The following is a 27,970-nucleotide window of genomic DNA, read 5'->3' as shown; positions in this document are numbered from 1 at the left end:
CCTTGTGTAGAACCTTGTCTCTAATGCTCCGGTTACCCTTGTGCTGGGGATCTGTCTGTATTAACCCTATTCCTTGTGTAGAACCTGGTCTCTAATGCTCCGGTTACCCTTGTGCTGGGGATCTGTCTGTATTAACCCTTTCCCTTGTGTAGAACCTGGTCTCTAATGCTCCGGTTACCCTTGTGCTGGGGATCTGTCTGTATTAACCCTTTCCCTTGTGTAGAACCTGGTCTCTAATGCTCCGGTTACCCTTGTGCTGGGGATCTGTCTGTATTAACCCTTTCCCTTGTGTAGAACCTTGTCTCTAATGCTCCGGTTACCCTTGTGCTGGGGATCTGTTTGTATTAACCCTTTCCCTTGTGTAGAACCTTGTCTAATGCTCCGGTCACCCTTGTGTTTTCTGGGTTTGCAGGCAGACGTTAACCCTTTCCCTTGTGTAGAACCTGGTCTCTAATGCTCCGGTTACCCTTGTGCTGGGGATCTGTCTGTATTAACCCTTTCCCTTGTGTAGAACCTTGTCTCCAATGCTCCGATTACCTTGTGCTGGGGATCTGTCTGTATTAACCCTTTCCCTTGTGTAGAACCTTGTCTCTAATGCTCCGTTTACCTTGTGCTGGGGATCTGTCTGTATTAACCCTTTCCCTTGTGTAGAACCTGGTCTCTAATGCTCCGGTTACCCTTGTGCTGGGGATCTGTCTGTATTAACCCTTTCCCTTGTGTAGAACCTTGTCTCTAATGCTCCGGTTACCCTTGTGCTGGGGATCTGTTTGTATTAACCCTTTCCCTTGTGTAGAACCTTGTCTAATGCTCCGGTCACCCTTGTGTTTTCTGGGTTTGCAGGCAGACGTTATGCACCTGACAGATCCGGAAGTGAAGCAGCTGCTGTTTCAAGATGTGTTAAAAGGCACCCATGCTCTGGTTAGTAGCATTGTACTTCTGTATCTAAACAAGGAGCTTAGCGTCCCCTGATTAGTTAGCTAGGGCAGTGATGGGCGGCTTCTGTTTGTTTGGTATAAAGCTACCCTGTCTGTGAATAATTTGTCATATCTCAACAAACCTCTATTAATGTAGCAATACTCATAGGAGCATAAAAAGCACCCCTGCTTTAATAAAGTAATACATCTTTATATGATAACTAAACCCGCATGTTAAATCAACTTTCACTTACTGCTACTGAGGCTGTGACGTTTTGTTATAAAGCTTAGGCTCTGCTGAGGGATTTCCTGTTTGCTAATATTTCTGATCCCTGGGGATCCTTACAAATCTAAATAGCCATTTAATAGATGTTAAACTGTAGGTGCCAAGTGATATTGCTAAATGTGTGTTTGACCATTCTGCGTAATTTACAGACACTGGAGGCAAGTTAGGTTAACCCTTTATCTGTCAGGTTACCCCAAAACGATAACTTGTGATGTTATTGGCTTTCAGTATTTGTGTTACCAGTTTAGAAGTGAGAAACCAGTTGTGAATTGTGTCCCCCTCTAGCTTGTGGTCCCCAGTTCTGTCTCCTGTCTACAACTCGGCTCCATGCTGTGCACACTGATGCTCATCTTGCTCAGACAGTGGAAAAAGTAAGCGATCACTAACTCTCTTTACCTCTTATTAAAAGCACAAGTTTGTCTAGGGCTGCAACTAACGATTATTCTCATATTCGATGAATCAACCAATTATTTTTTCGATGAATCGACTAATCGGATAAAAAAAGAATCAATAATTGTTTCCTTTATTTTAAATAGAATCCACATACTGAGTGTTACAAATATAAACTTCAGACTAAAACTTTACATTAACACAACGTTTTGTCCAAATTTTAAGCACTGGTGCACAGACCAACTAATTGCAAACCAACTAATCGATTTATTGACAACTATTTTCATAATCGGTTATATCGATTATTTGTTGCAGCTCTAGGTCAGTTGGTTGAATAATTTCTGTCACTAAATATTGTTAATAAAGTGTAGATACTTCTTTTTCTGTATTTTTGTTATTCGTGATAGAAAGTTAAACGGACAATAAAGTCAAAATGGAACTTAAATGGATTGGACGAATCATGAATTTTTAAACTACTTTCCAATTTACTTCTATTATCAGTTTTGCTTAGTTCTCTTGGTATCCTTTGTTAAACAGTAATCTAAGGTGAGTTCAGGAGCATGCACGTGTCTTTAGCCATCTGGCAGCTGTGTTTGCACAATTGTTTATAGCAACGTTATACATAGTTACAAGCACTGCTGCCATAGACTGCTAAAGACACGTGCACACTATGAGCCTACCTAGCTTTACTCTTCGGCAAAGGATACCAAGAGAACAAAGCAATGTGATAACAGAAGTAAATTGGAAAGTTGTTTGAAATTGCTACTCTATCTGAATGAGTTTAATGTTTTACTTTACTGTCCCTTTAAGGGCATTATCTATCCTTTTTCAGCGTAACTTGCATTGATATGCTATGAGGTTTTGTTTCTGATATTAAGAGATAAGTGAAATGATGAAAAAAGCTCTGGTGTTACTATACATGACTCAGCTTGGTGTAATGCTGTATACTGTGTGCTTACGTCTGATAACAGAGATCTCGGATCGTCAGCGGACATGCTTTGCTCCTTGACACAGATTCTGGAAGGGGTGATTCAGGCAGATCAGCAGCTGATGGAAAAGACCAAAGCCCGAGTGTTCTCTGCTCTGATCTCAGTGCTGGAAATGAAGCAGATGAAAGGTAATAGCCCACATGGTAGTCACAGTAAGGATTTCTGGGTAAGAGCCGTGCTAGAATGTTGCTGTCATGCTCCTGCCTTGGAAACCCTTCTATTGCTTTCATTTTGGAATTTATCCTGGAAGATCACAAGGGCCTTTCCCAGAGCTCTCTGAAAGTTAAAATATTTATCTTCTACTCAGACTTGACACGTTCAGTCTATCCCTGCTTTCCAACTTGATGCCCAGATAGTTCTTCAGACTCCAGATGGATTTGTCCTTTCCTCCTAGGCCTCAATTACACAGTAGGACCTCAATGTTCTCAAACAATCTAGTTTCCCTTGTGTTTGTGCTTAGTATCTCACTAAAGACACTGGTGGCCATATCATTCAACACATCGAATATTTGACCTCAGTACCCCGATATCCGTTTGTTCCCAAGATAAGGCAGCACATCATTTCCCAACAAACGTGATTTATTTTTTCTCATTCCTCTTAGACATTAGATGTTACCAGAGTTCTAAAATATTACTTCAGATACCATACCTTTCTATGTGACAATGGTTTGCATTAGGGTTTCAGGTATTGTGCCTAGGTTTACTTTCTAATTCGTTTGGGGCAAGCCTTTTTTTGGCATACCAGATAGAGGTGAAGGATCCACCTTTCCTAATTCCATTCCTATTTAGTTGCAACCGTATGGGTAGCCAGCTATAAGGCCTTTCTTGAGCAGCTGTACACAACAGATACATTGTCTTGTTTTCACTTAATCAATTCTACACAGCCTTATCCATGCAGGATCTGACAAAAGTGATCTATTTTACTGATGACATTAGACTGTATTTGGTCCTTGCAGCCAGTGACATCCCTCAGTTTCAGCAGCTGGTTCTCAGTGTGTGTGAGACATTGCAGGACGAGGTGGTATTTCTTGTTGATCACACACGGCAAGGGCTGACAACAGGAGATGGTGTGGATGAGAAGGACAGTATGGAGACAGAAGATGCACCTCGCATACGACAGAGGGACCAACGTGACGGGGTGAGTTCTTCTTCCTTATGCTGATAGAGCTATTGCAATGCTGATCCTTGACTGATTAAATAAATGTATCAAACCACTGCAGGTCTGTGTGCTGGCGCTGCACTTGGCTAAGGAATTGTGCCAGACTGATGAAGATGGAGATCATTGCTTACCACTGATTAGGAAGCTGCCCATGCTGCCTATGCTTTTCAGTGCCCTGGAAGTCAGCCTACGAGTTAAGCAAAATCTCCACTTCTGTGAAGCCACTCTCCATCTTTTGTTCTCATTGGCAAGGACCCAGCAGGTGAGAGGTTAATCTTGCTCACCATGGTTACTGGTTAAGCGCTAAATATTATTGATTATTTTAGAAATTGAGAAAATTGAGCCGCACTCAACTGAGACAGAACAAAAGCTTGACAAACTTCTGTGCTTGTCCCCAAGGGTCTCTCTTAGATCACTGTGCCTTTTACAGAGTAGAAATATTCTGTAGCATGTCAGTCTGATCCGAGCAAAAGACCAGACAATGCCCCAGGCGTCATTGTCCAACTTAAGCCTATACAGAGTTCTTAAACCTCTACTTTACAGCCCTGTGCCAGAGCCCTATTTAGTAATTTGGCACATAGTGCATTTACACATCGATTTCACAAATCTTACACAATCCAGTCCCGTGTTCTCCACAGGAAAGTTGCCGGGTGGTGGTATGAAGTTGCCGGGTGGTGGTATGAAGTTGCCGGGTGGTGTCATGAAGTTGCCGGGTGGTGGTATGAAGTTGCCGGGTGGTGGTATGAAGTTGCCGGGTGGTGTCATGAAGTTGCCGGGTGGTGTCATGAAGTTGACGGGTGGTGTCATGAAGTTGACGGGTGGTGTCATGAAGTTGCCGGGTGGTGTCATGAAGTTGCCGGGTGGTGTCATGAAGTTGCCGGGTGGTGTCATGAAGTTGCCGGGTGGTGTCATGAAGTTGCCGGGTGGGGGGCAGTATAATAACAATATTACAACATTTTTTATAAATGTTACTTAAAGGTGTAGGAAACACCAACATTTTCTTTTGTGATTCAGACAGAGCATACTTAGGTAGGTGTCTGGAGCACTCTATGGCAGGAAATAGTGCTGCCATTTAGTGCTCCAGACACATGCAAGCTCCTGAGCTTACCTCTTGCTTTTCAACAAAAGATAACAAGAGAACAAAGAGAATGTAGTAGAAGTAAATTAGAAAGTTGCTGCATTGTGGGTGCTCAGTAAAATCAGCCGGGTGGTGTGCCCAGTAACTAGGCTCTGGGGAGAAAACTGCCTTTCCCAAAACGCCAAAATAAGTTATTCTATACCAAGAGTTTCACAATAAATGACATATATTGTAATACATTGTATCTTATTTTCATACCTTTTATTTAATTATCCTTGTACTCATGGTATCCTTTTGTTGAAAAGCATACCTAGCTAGGCTCAGAAGCAGCGACGCATTACTGGGAGCTAGCTTTTACTAGTGTGACACACCCACTTGTCTCTTGTAGGGAGCAGCAGCCATAGCAGGAGCTGGTGTCACACAAAGTGTTTGTTTGCCTCTTCTGAGTGTCTACCAGCTAAGTTCCAACGGCGGCAGTACGGTAAGATTTATATTACATGTTTGTGTTTTCAGATGATATTCTTTCTCATATAGGGAGTGTTGCACAGCGTATCAGACTCGCATACATTGAAACACTGGTGTCTGTACACAAGGTAGGGAATGGTAGATCTTCAGCTGTCTGTGCTTTCCTTAGGCCCCGCTAGCTCTGTCCTCCAGAAAGGCAATTGATGCACCCTCGTGGCCTGGGGTGTACCGCTTGGCCATGTCTCTCATGGAGCGTCTTTTGAAGACATTAAGATATAACTTCCTGACTGAGGCACTGGACTTTGTTGGAGTTCATCAAGAGAGAATCCTGCAGGTGTTTGTGCATGAATTACAAATGTGACATTTACTTACTGACGTCCGAGCTTGTCAGAGCCCCTTGTATCGTTAACACGTCCTATCTGTCCTCAGTGCCTAAATGCTGTGCGAACAGTGCAAAGCCTGGCTTGTCTAGAAGAAGCTGATCATACCGTAGGGTTCCTGCTCCAGCTGTCTAACTTTACCAAGGAATGGCACTTCCACCTCCCGCAGCTAATGAAAGACATCCAGGTGATTGTGAACAAAAAGTCCAGTTACTAATAGAAGCAATGTCTGTTATATCCTAAATGGCGTGTTAGGTTACTGGGTGTTACAAACTGTGCACTTGTCTCTAGGTGAACCTGTGTTATTTATGTCAGTCGTGCACATCTCTGCTGCACAGTCGCAAGATGCTCCTGCATTATTTACAGGTGAGGAGAAATAAATAAAATACAGAGTGTATCTGTATGATTCCCTCTGACGTGTTCATTCTCTCTTCAGATCAAGAATGGAGAAGCCGTTTCCTCAACAACAACCCCTCGTGTTCAGAGAGCCCCACACACACCTTCCAAACAGCCAACCCAGGAAAGTGAGGCCCTGGAGCTTCGAGCGCTGCGCTCTGTCCAACACAGTCTTCTAAAGATCCTTAGCAAGACGCTAGCCACTCTCCGATCCTTCACACCAGATCTCTGCCAGATTCTTCAGGTTCAGGTCAGTAGCTTTTCATTGAGAATAAACGTGATCACCCTCATCAAATAAGGGACTTTTCTTTCCTAAGATATGGTGAGTCCATGACGTCATCAATTACTGTTGAGAATATCACTCCTGGCCAGCAGGAGAAGGCAAAGAGCACCATAGTTAAACTGTTAAGTATCACTTCCCTTCCCACAAACCCTCCCTAGAGGAGGTGAAGTTTTGGTGTCTGAAGATTTATTTCGCTTCAATCAAGATTTTATTATTTTAGAAAGCCAGAGTAGGTTTGCTCTGTTCTCCTTTTTCAAATTTTGGGTCTAGCCGTATTCCACATTAGTCTCTTCAGTAGGGCAGTGGTGGCTTTAAAGCGGTTAGGAACTTGTAAGGTGGGCCTTGCTGCGTTTTCTTTTTAAAGACACAATGAGTCCACGGATTACGCCTCCTGGTCAGCAGGAGGAGGCAAAGAGAACCACAGCAGAGCTGTATATATAGCTCCTCCCTTCCCTCCCACTCCAGTCATTCTCTTTGCCTACATTAGTTATAGGAAGAGGTAAAGTGAGGTGTTAGTTTAGATTCTTCAATCAAGAGTTTATTATTTTTAAAGTAGTGCAAGATTGTGCTGCTTTGTTCTAGGGTGTAGCCGTAGTCCATATCAGTTTCTGTAGTAGAGCTATTGGTGGCTTTAGAGCAATGGGAACTGGTGGGACATAATTCTCACTGCGCCTCCTATACATTTATGCTGCCCTTCTCCTGACAGGCTAAGCATACTTAACTCAGGCTTATGATTTTCCACAGGGCTATGGGAGGGAGAGGACCTCCTAAACCTGCTGGGTTGCCCTGCTGTCGGGCAGATGTTAAAGGTAAGTGCCAACTTTTTATTCTGGGTCTGGGAACCTCAGAGGAAGTGGGGCACTTGATGAGACATATCTCTTATGTTAAGACGCTATCCTCCTAGACTTATACAGGGGAGGAGATACTATGACAGCTTTGTTTGGCAGGCACTGGGGCTTAAGAAATTTATGTGGCCTCAGAGAACACACAAAAGATAATGTTACTTTACACAGACTTGTTTTGAGTCACTATTGTGGGAGATAGAGCTACCTGACATGCGGTAGCATACTCGGCTAAACTTTTATTCATTTGACTTAGTTATTATATCCCCCAGTGTCAGATCTATAAGATCTTAATGGCGACCGGGAGTTGGGTACGGTGACGCCCACGATGTGCGGAGTTATCTTCCAGCCGTTTTTTAGCTCATTCCTCCAACTCTGGACTCAGTACAATCAGAGTGCTGGGAGATGGAGTACTATCACGCCCACGAGGGGCGGAGCTATATTGAGCATTTGTTAGTTGCGCTCTCTACTTCCATTATGATACCGGAGGGTAGAACGTTTTAACACTACTATGAAGCGCTCAGTGCTAGACTTAAATACATCGTTATAGTGATAACTTGGACACTTGGGCACCTTCAGCACAATAGCTGAGGTTCAGTAGGTCCAGAACATGTTTGCTTACTAATTAAATGTCCGTTTGCAATTTTAAGATAAAAGCACACAATAAACACAATGTGGTTTTTAAAAAATTTAAAGGACAGTAAAGTTTTTTTATCTGTTATCTTTATTATAATGATTTCAGTTGCTTGGTTTAGTTCATCCTTTGTGATAGGATGCTACAAAAGCACACAAAACAATGTTATTTTAACATTTAAAGAAACAGTACAGTACTGTTTTTTATGTGTTAATTTTTTATTATATATACTCCTTCTAAAGCGATTGCTGTTAGGAGTCTGGTGACACCGGTCAATCCATGCCACAATTTTCTCCTATAGTGTCCAAAATAATTTTATGACCCACAGGCAGTGCTCTGCGGTTCCTTGCAAATTTCATTTGGTATTGTTACACAAGACATTGCTTTTTTGATGTACATAGCGATGTCTATTTACAGCAAAATTAACATTCTTATTGGATTGTTTTCTGCACAACAGAAATAAGACGTTCTTTTAAAATTTGAAGAGACAGTAACATTTTTTCTGTGTAAATTTTATTGAAAGAATTGCGGCTGTTTATTTGTTAATTCATCCTTTGTGACGTAGGATGGTTCAAAAGCACACAAAAATGAGTTAATGAGTTACTTTAAGATTTAAAGAGACAGTAACGTTTTGTTCTGTGTATATTGTAATAAATTAATTTCAGCTGTTTGTTAATTCATCCCTTGTGACTGAGGATGAAACAAACGCACACAAGAATAGTTACTTTTCAGATTTAAAGGAACAGTATTGTTTCCCATGTGAAAAATGTATTAAAAACACAATTTATGCTTACCTGATAAATTTATTTCTCTTGTGGTGTATCCAGTCCACGGATCATCCATTACTTGTGGGATATTCTCATTCCCAACAGGAAGTTGCAAAAGGATACCCACAGCAGAGCTGTTATATAGCTCCTCCCCTCACTACCATATCCAGTCATTCGACCGAAAACAAGCAGAGAAAGGAGAAACCATAGGGTGCAGTGGTGACTGTAGTTTAAATTTAAAAATTACCTGCCTTAAAATGACAGAGCGGGCCGTGGACTGGATACACCACAAGAGAAATAAATTTATCAGGTAAGCATAAATTGTGTTTTCTCTTGTAAGGTGTATCCAGTCCACGGATCATCCATTACTTGTGGGATACCAATACCAAAGCTAAAGTACACGGATGAAGGGAGGGACAAGGCAGGTACTTAAACGGAAGGTACCACTGCCTGTAAAACCTTTCTCCCAAAAATAGCCTCCGAAGAAGCAAAAGTGTCAAATTTGTAGAATTTTGAAAAGGTATGAAGCGAAGACCAAGTCGCCGCTTTGCAAATCTGTTCAACAAACGCCTCATTTTTAAAGGCCCAGGTGGAAGCCACAGCTCTAGTGGAATGAGCTGTAATCCTTTCAGGGGGCTGCTGTCCAGCAGTCTCATAGGCTAAGCGTATTATGCTTCTTAGCCAAAAAGAAAGAGAGGTTGCCGAAGCCTTTTGACCTCTCCTTTGTCCAGAGTAAACCACAAACAAAGCAGATGTTTGTCGAAAATCTTTAGTAGCTTGTAAGTAAAACTTTAAAGCACGAACCACGTCTAGATTGTGTTATAGACGTTCCGTCTTTGAAGAAGGATTAGGACACAATGATGGAACAACAATCTCTTGATTGATATTCTTGTTAGATACCACCTTAGGTAAAAACCCAGGTTTGGTACGCAGGACAACCTTATCCGTATGGAAAATCAGATAAGGAGAATCACATTGTAAGGCAGATAACTCGGAGACTCTACGAGCCGAGGAAATAGCTACCAAAAAAAGAACTTTCCAAGATAAAAGTTTGATATCTATGGAATGGAGAGGTTCAAATGGAACTCCTTGAAGAACCTTAAGAACCAAATTTAAGCTCCATGGCGGAGCAACCGGTCTAAACACAGGCTTGATTCTAACTAAAGCCTGGCAAAATGCCTGAACGTCTGAAACATCTGCCAGACGCTTGTGCAAAAGAATAGTCAGAGCAGAAATCTTCCCTTTAAGGAACTAGCTGACAATCCTTTTTCCAAACCATCTTGGAGAAAGGATAATATCCTGGGAATCCTGACTTTACTCCATGAGTAACCCTTGGATTCACACCAGTAAAGATATTTATGCCATTTTATGATAAATTTTCCTGGTGACAGGCTTTCGTGCCTGTATCAAGGTATCAATGACTGACTCGGAGAAACCACGCTTTGATAAAATCAGGCGTTCAATCTCCATGCAGTCAGTCTCAGAGAAATTAGATTTGGATGGTGGAAAGGACCCTGAAGTAGAAGGTCCTGTCTCAGAGGCAGAGTCCATGGTGGAAAGGATGGCATGTCCACTAGATCTGCATACCAGGTCCTGCGTGGTCACTGATGCTCTCTCCTGCTTGATCTTGGCAATCAGTCGAGGGAGCAAAGGAAACGGTGGAAACACATAAGCCAGGTTGAAAGACCAGGGCGCTGCTAGAGCACCTATCAGCGTCGCCTTGGGGTCCCTGGACCTGTATCCGTAACAAGGAAGCTTGGCGTTCTGTCGAGACGCCATGAGATCCAACTCTGGTTTGCCCCAGCGATGAACCACTTGTGCAAACACCTCCGGATGGAGTTCCCACTCCCCCGGATGAAAAGTCTGTCGACTTAGAAAATCCGCCTCCCAGTTCTCTACACCTGGGATATGGATAGCTGAAAGGTGGCAAGAGTGAATCTCCGCCCAGCGAATTATCTTTGAGACTTCTAACATCGCTAGGGAACTTCTTGTTCCCCCTTGATGGTTGATGTAAGCCACAGTCGTGATGTTGTCCGACTGAAATCTGATGAACCTCAGAGTTGCTAACTGAGGCCAAGCTTGAAGAGCATTGAATATCGCTCTCAATTCCAGAATATTTATTGGAAGGAGTGACTCCTCCTGAGTCCACGATCCCTGAGCCTTCAGGGAGTTCCAGACTGCACCCCAACCTAGAAGGCTGGCATCTGTCGTCACAATTGTCCAATCTGTCCTGCGAAAGGTCATACCTTTGGACAGATGGAACCGAGATAGCCACCAGAGAAGAGAATCCCTGGTCTCTTGATCCAGATTTAGTAGAGGGGACAAATCTGTGTAATCCCCGTTCCACTGACTGAGCATGCATAGTTGCAGCGGTCTGAGATGTAAGCGTGCAAACGCCACTATGTCCATTGCCGCTACCATTAAGCCGATTACTTCCATGCACTGAGCCACCGAAGGGCGCGGAATGGAATGAAGAATACGGCAGGAATTTAGAAACTTTGATAACCTGGACTCCGTCAGGTAAATTTTCATTTCTATAGAATCTATCAGAGTCCCTAGGAAGGAAACTCTTGTGAGTGGGGATAGAGAACTCCTTTCCTCGTTCACTTTCCACCCATGCGACCTCAGAAATGCCAGTACTATGTCCGTATGAGACTTGGCAATCTGGAAGTTTGACGCCTGTATCAGGATGTCGTCTAAATAAGGGGCCACCGAAATGCCCCTCGGCCTTAGAACCGCCAGAAGCGACCCTAGAACCTTCGTGAAGATTCTTGGGGCTGTAGCTAATCCAAAAGGAAGAGCTACAAACTGGTAATGCCTGTCCAGAAAGGCAAACCTGAGAAACCGATGATGATCTTTGTGTATCGGAATGTGAAGATAAGCATCCTTTAGATCCACTGTAGTCATATATTGACCCTCCTGGATCATAGGCAGGATGGTACGAATAGTTTCCATCTTGAATGATGGAACTCTGAGGAATTTGTTTAAGATCTTTAGATCCAAAATTGGTCTGAAGGTTCCCTCCTTTTTGGGAACCACAAACAGATTTGAGTAAAAACCCTGTCCTTGTTCCTTTTTTTGGAACTGGATGGATCACTCCCATAACTAGGAGGTCTCGTACACAGTGTAAGAATGCCTCTCTCTTTATCTGGTTTGCAGATAATTGTGAAAGGTGAAATCTCACTTTTGGGGGAGAAACTTTGAAGTCCAGAAGATATCCCTGAGATATAATTTCCAACGCCCAGGGATCCTAAACATCTCTTGCCCATGCCTGGGCGAAGAGTGAAAGTCTGCCCCCCACTAGATCCATTACCGGATAGGGGGCCGTTCCTTCATGCTGTCTTAGAGGCAGCAGCAGGTTTTTTAGCATGCTTACCTTTGTTCCAGGTCTGGTTAGGCCTCCAGACCGCCTTGGACTGAGCAACAGTTCCCTCTTGTCTTGCATTAGAGGAGGTTGATGCCGCACCTGCCTTGAAGTTTCGAAAGGCACGAAAATTAGACTGTTTGGCCCTGGATTTGGACCTGTCCTGAGGAAGGGCATGGCCTTTTCCTCCAGTGATATCAGCAATAATCTCCTTCAAACCAGGCCCGAATAAGGTCTGCCCCTTGAAGGGAATGTTAAGCAGCTTAGATTTTGAAGTCACGTCAGCTGACCATGATTTAAGCCATAGCGCCCTGCACGCCTGTATAGCAAAACCAGATTTCTTAGCCGTTAGTTTAGTCAAATGAACAATGGCATCAGAAACAAAAGAATTGGCTAGCTTAAGTGCCCTAAGTTTGCCAAGTATGTCATGCAATGGAGTCGCTACCTGTAAGGCCTCTTCCAGAGACTCAAACCAGAACGCCGCAGCAGCAGCAGTGACAGGGGCAATGCATGCAAGGGGCTGTAGGATAAAACCTTGTTGACTAAATATTTTCTTAAGGTAACCTTCTAATTTTTTATCCATTGGATCTGAAAAAGCACAACTGTCCTCGACAGGGATAGTAGTACGCTTTGCTAAAGTAGAAACTGCTCCCTCCACCTTAGGGACTGTCTGCCATAAGTCCCGTGTGGTGGCGTCTATAGGAAACATTTTTCTAAAAATAGGAGGGGGAGAGAACGGCACACCTGGTCTATCCCATTCCTTAGTAATAATTTCTGTAAACCTTTTAGGTATTGGAAAAACATCAGTACACACCGGCACTGCATAGTATTTATCCAGTCTACACAATTTCTCTGGCACTGCAATTGTGTCACAGTCATTCAGAGCAGCTAAAACCTCCTTAAGTAACACGCGGAGGTGTTCAAGCTTAAATTTAAATGTAGAAATATCAGAATCAGGTACCCTTCCTGAATCAGAAACATCACCCACAGACTGAAGTTCTCCTTCCTCAGCTTCAGCATATTGTGAGGCAGTATCAGACATGGTTCTTAAAGCGTCAGTATACTCTGCATTTCGTCTAACCCCAGAGCTATCTTGCTTACCTCTAAATTCAGGTAGTCTGGCTAATACCGCTGACAGTGTATTATCCATGACTGCTGCCATGTCTCGTAAAGTAAACGCTATGGGTGCCCTAGATGTACTTGGCGCCATTTCAGCGTGAGTCCCTTGAGCGTGAGTCAAAGGATCTGACACGTGGGGAGAGTTAGTCGGCATAACTTCCCCCTCGTTAGATTCCTCTGGTGATAAATTTTTTAAAGACAAAATATGATCTTTATTGCTTAAAGTGAAATCAGTACAATTGGTACACATTCTAAGAGGGGGTTCCACCATGGCTTTTAAACATAATGAACAAGGAGTTTCCTCTATGTCAGACATGTTTATACAGACTAGCAATGAGACTAGCAAGCTTGGAAAACACTTTATATCAAGTTAACAAGCAAATATAAAAAACGGTACTGTGCCTTTAAGAGAAACAAATTTTGTCAAAATTTGAAAAACAGTGAAAAAAGGCAGTTACACAAACGAAATTTGACAGTGTATGTAATAGGCTAACAGAGCATTGCACCCACTTGCAAATGGATGATTAGCCCCTTAGTTCAAAAAACGGATCAAAAAAACGACATAGACGTTTTTTACCAGTCACAACAAACTGCCACAGCTCTACTGTGGCTCCTACCTTCCCCAATAAACGATTTTAGACCCTTTAGAGATGTCCTGTAGCATTCAGGGAACTTCTGAGGAAAACTGGATGTCTCAGTCTGTAATTTTAACTGCGCAAAAAAGCGCTAAAATAGGCCCCTCCCACTCATATTACAACAGTGGAAAGCCTCAGGAAACTGTTTCTAGGCAAAAATAAAGCCAGCCATGTGGAAAAAATTAGGCCCCAATAAAGTTTTATCACCAAGCATATATAAAAAACGATTAAACATGCCAGCAAACGTTTTATATAGCATTTCTATAAGGGTATTACCCCTGAAAGCAAGCATGATACCAGTCGTTATTAAATCACTGTATTCAGGCTTAACTTACATTTATCAGGTATCAGCAGCATTTTCTAGCATTTCCAATCCTAGAAAAAATTATAACTGCACATACCTCAAGCAGAGTAAACTGCACGCCATTCTCCCTCTGAAGTTACCTCTCTCCTCAGACATATGTGAGAACAGCAATGGATCTTAGTTACAACCTGCTAAGATCATTGAAAACTCAGGCAGATTCTTCTTCTATCTCTGCCTGAGATAAAATAGCACAACTCCGGTATTATTTAAAAATAACAAACTTTTGATTGAATGAAATAAACTAACTATTTTTTACCACTCCTCTTACTACCTCCATGCGCGTTGAGAGTTGCAAGAGAATGACTGGGTATGGTAGTGAGGGGAGGAGCTATATAACAGCTCTGCTGTGGGTATCCTCTTGCAACTTCCTGTTGGGAATGAGAATATCCCACAAGTAATGGATGATCCGTGGACTGGATACACCTTACAAGAGAAAATTTATTTTCTCTTTTTGAACCTACTCCCTCTACGGCGATTGCTGTTTGTGAGTCTGTTAACAATGGCCACAAATTTCTCCTATAGTTTCCGTCAAAATTTTATGGCCCACATGAAGTGCCCTGCATTTCCTTCACACTCCACTCGGAGGTTATAATGCATTATATATTTTTCCACGAGGTATTAAAAAAAAACGCAAGGCATTGCTAGAGGAGTTGCTATTCTAACAGGTTCCTCCATGTTACTGAGAATCTCAGTTTCAGATGGAATTGGTGCCTTAGGCATTCCCTATATTTACAAGACCGTTTCCCATAGCCGACTCAGCTAAGGAGGCTGGACGACATTCCCTAGGGGGGAAGGAGTAGTTTCAACCACTACGAGAACTTCTATACGCTTAGAGGATATCTTATGGACAAAATTTAGTAATGGGAACCATCTGTGTACTTGGCCAGCATATTGGTTTGATGCGTTGTCTGATGCTATTAAGTCAGTAGCTTCCCTGGATAAAATCCAGGACTGGATAAAGCTTTCACATTGGCTAATTCCTTTATTTCAATTTCTAGCTCTTGGAACCTTATGGTTAGAGCCTTGTTTTACGGATATATGCTCTAAAACTAAGCTTTTGGTGATTCCTTGCCAGGAGCAGACATTGTTGGTACCTGGCTTGATGAAAATTAAAAAAAAAACACACAGCCTGCTGTTGAATCAAAGACAGCATGGAGAACATGCCCCGGTCCAGGATTGGATCTTGTAGGGGGCTGACTTTCCGTTTTCGCTTAAGTTTGGTTTCAAGCTCAAATGTTTTCCTCTCAGAGGCAGGCTCTGCTTTCAAGGTTGTCTGAAGATCAGACAAAAGGAGAGACGTCCTTACACTGCGTAGGAGACCTCTCAGACCTGGGAGTGATTGTTTCAGTTCTAATACTGGTACAGGATCTGGGGGTTTTTATACCGATCGGGTTGTGGTTCCCGAAAAAGGGGAATCTTCAGACTATTTTTTAAGTAGTGTACTGTCCTTCAAGATGGAAACTATTAATTTGTTCCATTCCTCCCTTGATCCTAGAGGGTCCAATTTATGACAATGGTGGATTTAAGGACGAGTACCTTCATGTGCCGTTCATGAGAATCGTCTTAAGTTCTAGGGTTTGCCTTTCTGGACAAACACTTCCTGTTCGTGGTCCTTCCTTTCGGTCTTGCCATAGTTCCGAGTTCTCACGGTGGCCCTGGGATCGCTGTTGGCGGTGCTTCAGTTACGGGCATTGCAGTGGCGCCCTATCTGGCTGATATCCTAGTCCAGGCGTCATCCTTACAGCAAGCAAGATTTCCACAGACATGGTGTTATACTTCCCGTGATCTCACGGGTGGAAGATGACTTTGGAAAAGTGTTCCTTAGTCCCAAGCACAAGGGTAGCTTTCTTGGGAATCATGACAAATTCCATATCAATGAAGATTTTTCTGACTGAGGTCAGGAAATCAAGGTCTATCGATACTGGTCTAGTCCTTCAGTCCCCTTCTCGGCTTTCAGTGGCTCAGTACATAGAGGTAATCGGGCTGATGGTGGCGGCAATGGACAATTACCGGACAGATAGCTCAGCATGCTAAGGCACTGTGACTGAGCTCTGTAACAATCCAAGAGTTGCAGGTTAAATTCCTGGTGAGGTCCACTCAGCCTTTCATCCTTCCAAGGTTGATAAAATGAGCAGCGCCTTGAGACCCTTAAAATTCCGTTTGTTCGTTCCACCTCAGACTTATGCAGTTAAGCATACTCAGGCAATGGAACGGAGGCTATGCAGACTTGTCTTCTCAAATAACTCTGGATCAGGAGACAAGGGACTCTCTTCTATGGTGGTTGTCTCTGGATCACTTATCCCAGGGAACATGATTTAGCAGAGTGTGGACTCAGCGGAGTCTGTTCTTTTTATAAACATCCTGGAACTGAGAGCGACCTTCAAGGCTCTTCTGGTCTGGCCTCAGTTGGCTTCGGCCCAGTTTCATCAGTTTTCAGACGGACAACATGGCGACGGTCTTATATCAATCATCAGGGAGGAACGAGGAGTTCCTTAACGATGGCTGAGGTAGCCAAGATTATCCAGTGGGCGGAGGCTCATTCTTGCTATATGTCAGCGATCCATATCCCAGGGGTGGACACTTGGGAAACGGATTTTCTGAGTAGACAGACTTTTCATCCGGGAGAGTGGGAACTCCTTCCGGGAGTATTATCCAATCGGATTTTCAAATTGGGTCGGCCGGAGTTGGTTCTCATGGCATCTTGTCAGAATGCCAGGCTTCTGGGATACGGGTCCAGGTCCCCCAGAGCTGATAGCTGTCTTGGTAGTTCTTTGGTCCTTCAGCCTAGAATATCTATTTCCCCCGTTTGCACTTCTTTACCGGGTGATTTTTCAAATAGGAGTAGGCATCAGTGATCCTCCTCGCTTCTGCGTGACCTCGCAGGATTTGGTATGCCGATCTGGTGGACATGTCATCTCTGCCACCTTGGACACTTCCGTTGAGGAAGGACCTTCTTATTCAGGGTCCTTTCTTCCACCCAAATCTAGTTTCTCTGAAGGTGACTGCTTGGAGATTGGACGCTTGATCTTATACAAGCGAGTTTTCTCTGAGTCAGTCATAGATACCTTATTTCAGTCATGTAAGCCTGTAACTAGGAAGATTTGCCATAAGATAGGGCGTAAATATCTTTATTGGTGTGAATCCAAGGCTTACTCATGGAGTAGAGTTAGGATTCCCAGGATTTTGTCTTTTCTCCAAGAAGGATTGGAGAAGGGTTTATCAGCGAGTTCCCTAAAGGGTCAGATCTCTGCTTTATCTATTTTGTTACACAAGCGTCTGGCAGATGTCCCAGATGTTCAATCCTTTTGTCAGGCTCTGATTAGAGTCAGGCCTGTGTTTAAATCAATTGCTCCTCCATGGAGTTTGAATTTAGATCTTAAAGTTCTTCAAGGGGTTCCGTTGAACCTATGTATTCCATAGATATTAAGTTGTTATCCTGGAAAGTTTTATTTCTTGTTACCATTTCTTCTGCTCGAAGAGTGTCTGAGCTTTCGGCATTACAATATAATTCGCCTTACCTTATTTTTAATTTGGATAAGGTGGTGTTATGTACTAAACTTGGTTTTCTCCCTAAGTTTGTTTCAGACAAGAATATTAATTAGGAGATTGTTGTTCCTTCCTTGGGTCCTAATCCTTCTTCTTATAAGGAACGTCTTCTGCACAATTTGGACGTAGTCCGTGCTTTAACATTTTTCTTACAGGCGACTAGGGACTTTCGTCAATCGTCTTCTCTGTTTGACATTTTTTCTAGAGAACGTAAGGGTCAGGAAGCTACGGCTACCTTTTTCCTTTTGGTTGAAGAATATCATCCGTTTTGCATATGAGACTGCTGGACAGCAGCCTCCTGAAAGAGTTACGGCTCATTCCACCAGGGCTGTTGCTTCCTCATGGGCATTCAAAAATAATGCTTCAGTTGAGCAGATTTGCAAGGCTGCTACTTGGTCTTCTCTTCAACTTTTTATAAATTTTACTACTTTGATACCTTTGCTTCGGCTGAGGCTGTTTTTGGGAGAAAGGTTTTTCAAGCATTGGTGCCTTCCGTTTAGGTTCCCTGTCTTGTCCCTCCCCTTTCATCCGTGTACTCTAGCTTTAGTACTGTATCCCACAAGTAAGATGAAATCCGTAGACTCGTGTCTTTAAAAAGAAAAGAAAATTTATGCTTACCTGATAAATTTGTTTCTTTTTAGACACGATGAGTCCACGGCCCGCCCTGTTATTATTTTTTGTTAAACTTCAGACACCTCTGCACCTTGGCTTTTCCTTTCTCTTCCTAACTTTGGTCGAATGACTGGAGTGGGAGGGAGGGGAGGAGCTATATATACAGCTCTGCTGTGGTGCTCTTTGCCTCCTCCTGCTGACCAGAAGGCGTAATCCCACAAGTAAGTATGAAATCTGTGGACTCATCGTGTCTAAAAAGAAACAAATTTATCAGGTACGCATAAATTTTCTTTTCCTAACATATTTGCTGCCCAAGGTATAGAAAGCCAGAGTAGGTTTACTCTGTTCTTTCTCTTTCTACAGGTCTCTGTGAGGAACTGTGTCCTTTCATGCCGTGTATGCTGTCCTCCTGCCGGATGGCTAGATGCAGGTAAGTGCTTTAGTTCTTTTAAGTTGGGAGACTAGCACTGGGAAAGGGTAACTATGGGTGTGAAGTAGCTCACTGCAAATAAACAAGCAGCCCTGGGTTCAATACCCTCACATAAGCCTTTAAACATTTGCCTGCTATATTTATTAGGACAAATATAAAATCCTTTGGGAAAGGATTTTATTAGGCAGTGGCAGGCACTGATATATGTGATTATTCCCTTTGCGGGGGAATCATTCATTGAGGCTGTGATTTTTATTTCTGCTCTGCAGCATTCTGCATCCCACTGTAGTACAGTGGTCTGTTATTGTTGGTGGAGGATAGATTTGCAATAATCCTGCCCTGGTGCCCATAATAGGTCCGCCAAGGAGCTCTGAGAGCCGAGCGGTTTGGGTTAGGGCTGGGACCCTTCGTCACTAAAAATTAGGTTGTGGGGTTGTAGAGTCTGACAATATGATCTTGCCTCCTTCTTTGTGTAATGGAGCGGCGGTTTTGTCTGCGATCTTGGTGTGTTACAGCCCAGATGATATTGCATCTCTTTCAGCTGCTGTTATGAAGTTGGCGGCGTTATGTGCTCACAATGGCAATTTCACTTTAGCCCTATGTGATGCAACGGTTTCCTTTACAGACCTCTGTTGCTAACTTAAATAGTGACTAGTGAACATTCCTCTCATCTATTTAAAGTGACAGTGCATAGTGCCCAAGTAGACCTTAATAAATTAAGTTTAGTGTATTGGGGTAGGTTTTTCTTGCTCTCTCTGGGAACAGGAGTCTGTTTCTATCCATATTGTCCTAAGCACTTTTTGTATACAGGGCAAAAAAATTTTTATGTCTTGCGTCATAATTTGTGTCGCTGCAATTATAGGACTTTAAAATCTTATTAAAAAATGTTTGTTTCGGTGCCTCATGTCTATCAGGATGATGCCGTTTAGACATTGCTACAGCTTTCTCCTCAAACGCCCCAAGCCTTTATGGCTACACATATAGTACCCTGCATTTCCTATCAGTCTCCTGGAGGAGCAAATTTGCCTGCAGAAATTGTTGCTCAGGTATCTTCTACGGTACCTGCGGCATTCTCTGCTTTTTCTATATTTAAAGGGAATTCGCAAGAGGAAATTTAGATATTCAGATAGTAAGGTTCTGTTCCATCTTCGGCTGCACAGGTTGCTCTTCCTCATAAGCTGATGAGGGCTATATGTCAGTAGCCTCTGAGGGTGAAATCTCTGATTGGACAGTATAATTCCTTTATCTGATGCTCAAGTAGTAACTTTCAGATTTAAGCTTGAACACCTTTGTGTATTGTTAAAGGAGGTTTTGGCTACTTTGGAGCGACTCCAATACGCCTGTTGTCGACCCTAAAGATTTTTCACAGGAAAGGGAGAAGTCAGTTTTTTTTGTTTGTTTTTAAAAAAAGATGTTTCCTGTTGCTGTCTCCATTAAATATCAGGGTGCAAGGTGCCTAAAGTAGTAGGGCATTTCTACTCGGGCTAAGTGAACTACGATTCCTAGAGAGGAAGGCTGTTCTTTTCAGGATCAATGGACTAAGCTGGTGGTTTACATGGAAGTTTGTATTGCCACTGTGTCAAGTGCGGCATTTTATTGGTGCGATGCCTTGTCTGATTCCAGTTTGGCAGAGACTCCTTTGGAGAATATTCAGTACAGAATTAAGGCTCTTAAAATTGCCAATTATTTTATTTCTGATGCTACCATGCAAGTTTTTCAGCCGGGAACCAAGATATCTGGTTTTGCTGTGCTAGCCTGCGGGGCGTTGTGGACAGTGGATTTTTTCTTCTGTGTCCAAGTTTTTGGTGCTTCCGTACAAGGGTAGTAAGCAATGTTCCCTCTAATTTTTTTTCCGTGTGTGCAATTATTTTTTTCTGTGTGCGGGCTTGATACCGCTTGTGTGCGGCACTATATATATATCCATATATATATATATATATATATATATATATATATATATATATATATATGTGGATATATATATATGTGGATAATGAGATATATATATATATATATATATACATACATACATGTACAGTTTATCTGGGGGACTGTAAATGCCCAGTATGCATATATCAGCAAGTAATCACAGTATGCAAATATAACCCATTAGCATTTCAAAAATTTTAAGTAAATTTTTCACTTATATAGGAGCCTTTTTATTTGAAATACAACTAGGATCATCCTACCGTTGTTGTGGGACCTCTCCTGCACTCATATATACATTTTTGCAGGAAGATGAGGAGAGAAGCATACTAGCAACACTGCTGCTTCCAATTTTCCTCGTCTTCTAACAGCCCGCGCTGTTTTAAACATTGAAAAAATAATTTGTGCCGCCCATGCTAGTACCTCCTACCTACCTTACTATTAATCCGCCCACTGAGTGTCACTAAACTTTGATAAAATCTTTCAAAATGTGCAGGGCCAAGCGGTTGTTAGAGATTATACATCAGTACCGCTTGGCCCTGCACACTCTGAAAGATTTTATAAAAGTTTAGTGACCCAGTAATGAAAGATGTACCATGGAGAAAGCAGGCAGGGAAGAAGTCCAGTCCCCTCGCTGAAACTACCACTGAGATCAGGGCCGTCTTTAATATTGATTGGACCCTGGGCAAACATTTTCTAGGCCCCCTCCCCCCGAGGCTCATATGCTAATTTGTAAGCCTTTAAGGGCTGCCTCTTATCACATGCTTTTTAAATCTCTTTTCAACACAAAGAGACAGAAAGTACAAGTGGGCCATATAGATAACACTGTGTTCAGGCACAGGGGGGTTATTTAAGATTTAGCACAAAACAATGCTAAATTTAAGACAATAGATAATAAACAGTCACAGTCATGTGATCAGGGGGCTGGAAGAAGGTTCCTAGATTATAGATACAAGGTAATCACAGAGGTAAAAAGTACATTAATATAACTGTTGGTTATGCAATAATGCAAAACTGGGGAATGGGTAATAAAGGGATTATCTATCTTTTAAAACAAAAAACAATAACAATTATATGGTAGACTGTCCCTTTAAGAATGTGTGTTAAAAAAAATGAGAGGTAGATGAGTGAGGAAGTTTTAAAAAAAAAAAACAATGTATAACACATTGTGGCCCCTGATTATTAGGCTAGAGGACCCAATTATTAAAGAGGCACAGTTAATGTATAAAGCTTATGAAAAATGTTTTATATGTTCTGTTCCAAAGAACTTACAATCTAATCCAATGATTCAACTCATGAATTAAATCTACTAACCCCTGAATCATACTAGAAGAACTACAATAAAATATAATTATTAGATAAACTTCCAGTTCTTCCACATCACTGTAAATTACAGTTTAAAAGGTTTTGCACTAAATGGTTCATAACATTAATAATAAAAAAGTATATTATTTTATCTAAACTTCCACAAGACAAGGGAAACATAAGTTACTCCTCACTTAAAAGTATTATTAATGTTATGAACCATTTAGTGCAAAACCTTTTAAACTGTAATTCTACAGTCAGTGTCATCACAGTTCCCAGTAACCCTATTTCTCTAAAGCCCAAATTATAAACCATTAGACACACACTGCAGCAGGCAGCAGCAGATAGCCCCAGGCCCCCCAGCCCCTGAAGTCACAATTTAGTTGTTCCGCTTCCAAAATAAATTATCTCTCAGTCACTTACTTACGTCAGTCTAGTTGACAACTACACACAACGTTGTCGATCACCGTCCCCAGCCACTGCAGCCAAGGGCCCCAGCCAGCTCCAACTTCCCAACAGTCTCCTCCTCAGACCAAGGGGCCAAAAAGCAACAGACACAGTCAGCGTCAGCGGTCCACGACGAGCGACCTCAGAGGCTCTGATTCTTTGTGGGCTCTCAGAGTCTGTGCTGTCCTACTAAGAACATGATGTGTCACGTGTGTGTCAGCCGCGCAGAGCTACCGCTTACGGCACGTCCTTCCAGTTTGTCCCCCTCTGTCTGCCTCCTAGACCCACCCTCTTACCGTTACCAGTCTCAGACACTCACTACTCACAGTAGACTGAAGTCTTCAGCACGCACGGTTACGTGCCAGGCCAGCCTCAGTCTAGTCTTCTCTAATAACTAGTCACATGTATAATGTGTGCGACACATTTACACAGAGTCCACTGTCTGCTGTTGTAAGTAACTTACTTTGGCTGGCTGGCCGCCTGGCTCAATTCAAAAGTGAGACTCTCTCACCTCAGACAGTGACGTCACACGGCGCCGCTCGGCTCAATGCACTGTCTCTCTGCATAAAAAAAACAAAACACACACACCCAAATACAAAATTACAGCAGCCAGCCCTGGCCTGGCTGGGCCCCCCACCAGGGCCGGGCTGGGAGCAAAAATAGGCCCGGGCATTTTAAGGCAAAGCAGCCCACTCCGCGCCCCCCTCCCATTTTTTATTTGCAATAATCTATTTGTAAGGCATAGGTAACCATCTTGAAAAGAAGCACAGGCAGCTATCTAGATATACGATACAGTTTGCTATCTTGGAAAAAGGCACAAACAACTATATAGATTTAAAGGGATAGAAAGTTCAAAATTGAAATATGCATGGGCGCATTTTAATTTTAAATAGAAGCATTTTTTGCAATATACTTCCATTATCAAAAATACTTAGAGTAAAAGTTAATACTGTTTTTCAGTGGTATACGCAGAGACCTGGCGGTGGTTTGTGTTATGTCTCTGCTGACTCTCTGAGAAGGTGAGGGGTTTGAATATTGTTGCACAGGCCCTCAAACCATATGTGGTAAAGACCAGTAATAACTTTTACTACAAGCATTTTTGCTACAAACAGCTATCTTGAAAGCACATATAACTTTCACAAATAGCCATCTTGGAATAAGGCACATAGAGGCTGTTAGCACACTAAGGGGCACATAGAGGGTGTATTTAGCAGTGCACACTGGAAAACAGAGGGGGAGGTTAGCACACTAAGGGGCACATAGAGGGTGTATTTAGCAGTGCACACTGGAAAACAGAGGGGGAGGTTAGCACACTAAGGGGCATATAGAGGGTGTATTTAGCAGTGCACACTGGAAAACAGAGGGGGAGGTTAGCACACTAAGGAGCACATAGAGAGGGAGGTTAGCACACTAAGGGGCACATAGAGGGTGTATTTAGCAGTGCACACTGGAAAACAGAGGGGGAGGTTAGCACACTAAGGAGCACATAGAGAGGGAGGTTAGCACACTAAGGCGCACATAGAGAGGGAGGTTAGCACACTAAGGCGCACATAGAGAGGGAGGTTAGCACACTAAGGCGCACATAGAAAGGGAGGTTAGCACACTAAGGCGCACATAGAGAGGGAGGTTAGCACACTAAGGAGCACATAGAAAGGGAGGTTAGCACACTAAGGAGCACATAGAGAGGGAGGTTAGCACACTAAGGAGCACATAGAGAGAGAGAGGTTAGCACACAAAGGAGCACATAGAGGGGGAGGTTAGCACACTAAGGAGCACATAGAGGGGGAGGTTAGCACACTAAGGGGCACATAGAGTGGGAGGTTAGCACACTAAGGGGCACATAGAGGGGGAGGTTAGCACACTAAGGCGCACATAGAGAGGGAGGTTAGCACACTAAGGAGCACATAGAGAGAGAGAGGTTAGCACACTAAGGAGCACATAGAGGGGGAGGTTAGCACACTAAGGAGCACATAGAGAGAGAGAGGTTAGCACACTAAGGAGCACATAGAGGGGGAGGTTAGCACACTAAGGAGCACATAGAGGGGGAGGTTAGCACACTAAGGGGCACATAGAGGGGGTAGTTAGCACACTAAGGTGCACATAGAGGGTGAAGTTAGCAAACTATGGGGCACATAGAGGGTGAAGTTAGCACACTATGGGGGACATAGAGGGGGTAGTTAGCACACTAAGGAGCACATAGAGAGGGAGGTTAGCACACTATGGGGGACATAGAGGGGGTAGTTAGCACACTAAGGAGCACATAGAGAGGGAGGTTAGCACACTAAGGTGCACATAGAGAGGGAGGTTAGCACACTAAGGAGCACATAGATGGGGTAGTTAGCACACTAAGGGACACATAGAGAGGGAGGTTAGCACACTAAGGTGCACATAGAGAGGGAGGTTAGCACACTAAGGAGCACATAGATGGGGCAGTTAGCACACTAAGGGGCAAATAGAGGTGGTAGTTAGCACACTAAGGGGCACATAGAGGGGGCAGTTAGCACAATAAGGGGCACATAGAGGGGGCACACAAAGGGGCACATAGAGGGGGTAGTTAGCACACTATGGGGCACATAGAGGGTGAAGTTAGCACACTAAGGGGCACATAGAGGGGGTAGTTAGTACACTAAGGTGCACATAGAGGGTGAAGTTAGCACACTATGGGGCACATAGTGGGGGAGGTTAGCACACTAAGGAGCACATAGATGGGGTAATTAGCACACTAAGGGGCACATAGATGGGGCAGTTAGCACACTAAGGGGCAAATAGATGGGGCAGTTAGCACACTAAGGGGCACATAGAGGGGGCAGTTAGCACACTAAGGGGCACATAGAGGGGGCAGTAGGCACACTAAGAGGCACATAGAGGGGGTAGTTCGCTCACTATGAGGCACATAGAGGGAGTAGTTAGCACACCAAGTGGCACATAGAGGTGGTAGTTAGCACACCAAGAGGCACATAGAGGGGGTAGTTAGCACACTAAGGGGCACATAAAGGGGGCAGTTAGCACACTAAGGGGCACATAGAGAGGGCACATAGAGGCGGTAGTTAGCACACTATGGGGCACATAGAGGGTGAAGTTAGCACACTAAGGGGCACATAGAGGGGGTAGTTAGCACACTAAGGTGCATATAGAGGGTGAAGTTAGCACACTATGGGGCACATATAGGGGGAGGTTAGCACACTAAGGAGCACATAGATGGGGTAGTTAGCACACTAAGGGGCACATAGATGGGGTAGTTAGCACACTAAGGGGCACATAGATGGGGCAGTTAGCACACTAAGGGGCACATAGAGGGGGTAGTTAGCACACTAAGGGGCACATAGAGGGGGCACATAGAGGCGGTAGTTAGCACACTATGGGGCACATAGATGGGGCAGTTAGCACACTAAGGGGCACATAGAGGGGGCACATAGAGGCGGTAGTTAGCACACTATGGGGCACATAGAGGGTGAAGTTAGCACACTAAGGGGCACATAGAGGGGGTAGTTAGCACACTAAGGTGCATATAGAGGGTGAAGTTAGCACACTATGGGGCACATAGATGGGGTAGTTAGCACACTAAGGGGCACATAGATGGGGTAGTTAGCACACTAAGGGGCACATAGATGGGGTAGTTAGCACACTAAGGGGCACATAGATGGGGTAATTAGCACACTAAGGGGCACATAGATGGGGCAGTTAGCACACTAAGGGGCACATAGAGGGGGTAGTTTGCACACTATGAGGCACATAGAGAGTGAAGTTAGCACTCTAAGGGGCACATAGAGGGGGCAGTAAGCACACTAAGAGGCACATAGAGGGGGTAGTTAGCACACTAAGGGGCACACACATGTAGACATTTTAGACAGACTTTAGCTATAATATATATAAATATATACCGAGTATTGTGTAGGTGATGCTTTGTATAGTGTCTCTCTGGCTGGCTCCCAAAGTCTTGCAGGCTGAATTCTGTAAGTTTTAAATCAAGTCCCTGCCCCTCACTGACAACCAGGCTGCGTGTCTAACTTTTGTAGCTGCAGATCTTCTACACATCACCCGCGCTGCACTAGCTGACGTCATCAATGCTTACTGAAGCATCACGTGACATTTCACAGGCAGCTTAGGAGAGGAATGCTACGCTGCTCAGATAGATTCCAATTGCAGCTCAGCCAGGAACAAACTGTTAGCCAGTCAGTGGAGTGTTGGATGCCGGTGTAGTGTTGAAATCTACATGGTCATGGACTCATGGGCATTATGTCACTGGACAAGACTGAAAAATACCGGACTGTCCCACTGGCCCTGAGCCCCCTCCGGCCCTCCCCATGTCATGACTGTCAGACAGTGTGTATTGTACAAATAGGAGAGCCGCTCACCGGCACAGCGCACTGCTATATGCTTCAGCTGACTTGACCCAGACCCCACAGACATGATACTGACAGAATGTCACCTTGTGCGGTAATGGTGGGCTGGGCGGCGGGACTATGTTAACCGGTGGCCCACCAGGCAAATGCCCTATGGCCAGTCCGGGCCTGCCCCCACAATCACTGGTCCCGGGGCACATGCCCCTTTTGCCCCACGTAACGTTAGAGACGGTCCTGACTGAGATCCCAAAAATGTAGAACTAATTTGCCAAGTGCCGCCTGCACTGCGCATTGGACCCAGCAATCTGTCACTCATCTAGCCTGATTCTGTGTTCCTGTATACAGCGCTGCTGCCAGCACCGAGCTAATGTACTTTTAAGCTGAGTACATTAGCTTGGTGCTGGCATACAGGAACACAGAATCAGGCTAGATGAGTGACAGATTGCTGGGTCCAATGCGCAGTGCAGGCGGCACTTGGCAAATTAGTTCTTCAGGCATTTTCCTCTCTCTGCTTCTGCTCACAGCAGGTGCTGCGCGGCCTGATATTCTGCCTGCGCTACACCAGAAGGGAAGGTGCGCGGCCACGCAGCCGCGCACCTTAGAGGGAACAGTGGTAGTAAGACCTTGTTTGGTCCTGATCTGACAAGAATAGTTTGGATATTACGGGTGGAAAAGGGTCTTTTCTACCACAAGAAAAGATGAATAGAGCTAAAGGAGTTTTTGCCCCCACTCCGGGATCGATCCAAGTGGGGGGTTATATCTCTCTGTTTATCTTCAAACATGGATACGAGATGTCCCAAATAGGCTGTGGACATAGTATCTCATGGTTACTACATAGTAGTCTTTCCTTCACTCCCTGAGGCAGGCTCCACCTCTCAATTTTATCTGCAGGCCAGATAACATTGAGGCATTTTTGTAGTGCGTTTGGGACTTCTCTTCCCTGTGAGTGATAGTTCTAGTTTCTGTAAGGAAACAGGGTCTAGGATTTTATTTATTCCTGTTTGTGGTTCCCGAAAGAGAGGGAATTTTTCATCCTATGGTAGACCTAAATTGTCTCACCAAGTTGTCTTAGGGTACCGTTCTTCAAATGGAAACCAGTGGTCCCATTCTTCCTTTTGGTCTAGGAGGGAAAGTTCATGGTGACCATAGACCTGAAGGACGCGTATTTTTAGGTTCCTGAGTTTTGCCTTTCTGTCAATCACTTTCAGTTTGTGGCTATTCCCTTTCGCCTTGCCATGGCTCTCAGAGGGGGCTATATTGGCAGTGATCAGGTTTTAGGAAATTGCTGTGGTGCCCT

At 43.7% G+C, this 27,970-nt stretch overlaps 1 protein-coding gene across 1 annotated transcript in view; it reads left to right on the top strand.

The window, feature by feature from the left end:
• NUP188 (nucleoporin 188) overlaps window positions 1–27,970 on the top strand; it is a gene marked incomplete in the record, with an annotated part of 235,410 nt that overhangs the window by 200,569 nt on the left and 6,871 nt on the right. Inside the window, 10 exon segments of the mRNA XM_053696185.1 lie at window positions 841–918; window positions 1,486–1,571; window positions 2,562–2,707; window positions 3,535–3,716; window positions 3,799–3,999; window positions 5,204–5,296; window positions 5,450–5,614; window positions 5,710–5,847; window positions 5,952–6,026; window positions 6,097–6,306. Of these exon segments, the coding sequence (XP_053552160.1) occupies window positions 841–918; window positions 1,486–1,571; window positions 2,562–2,707; window positions 3,535–3,716; window positions 3,799–3,999; window positions 5,204–5,296; window positions 5,450–5,614; window positions 5,710–5,847; window positions 5,952–6,026; window positions 6,097–6,306 (1,374 nt within the window).

This window comes from Bombina bombina, chromosome 12, assembly GCF_027579735.1.
Source record: "Bombina bombina isolate aBomBom1 chromosome 12, aBomBom1.pri, whole genome shotgun sequence".
Lineage (NCBI taxonomy): Eukaryota > Metazoa > Chordata > Amphibia > Anura > Bombinatoridae > Bombina > Bombina bombina.
Note: the sequence above shows the minus strand (reverse complement) of the source record. Positions and strands in the feature narration are given on the sequence as shown.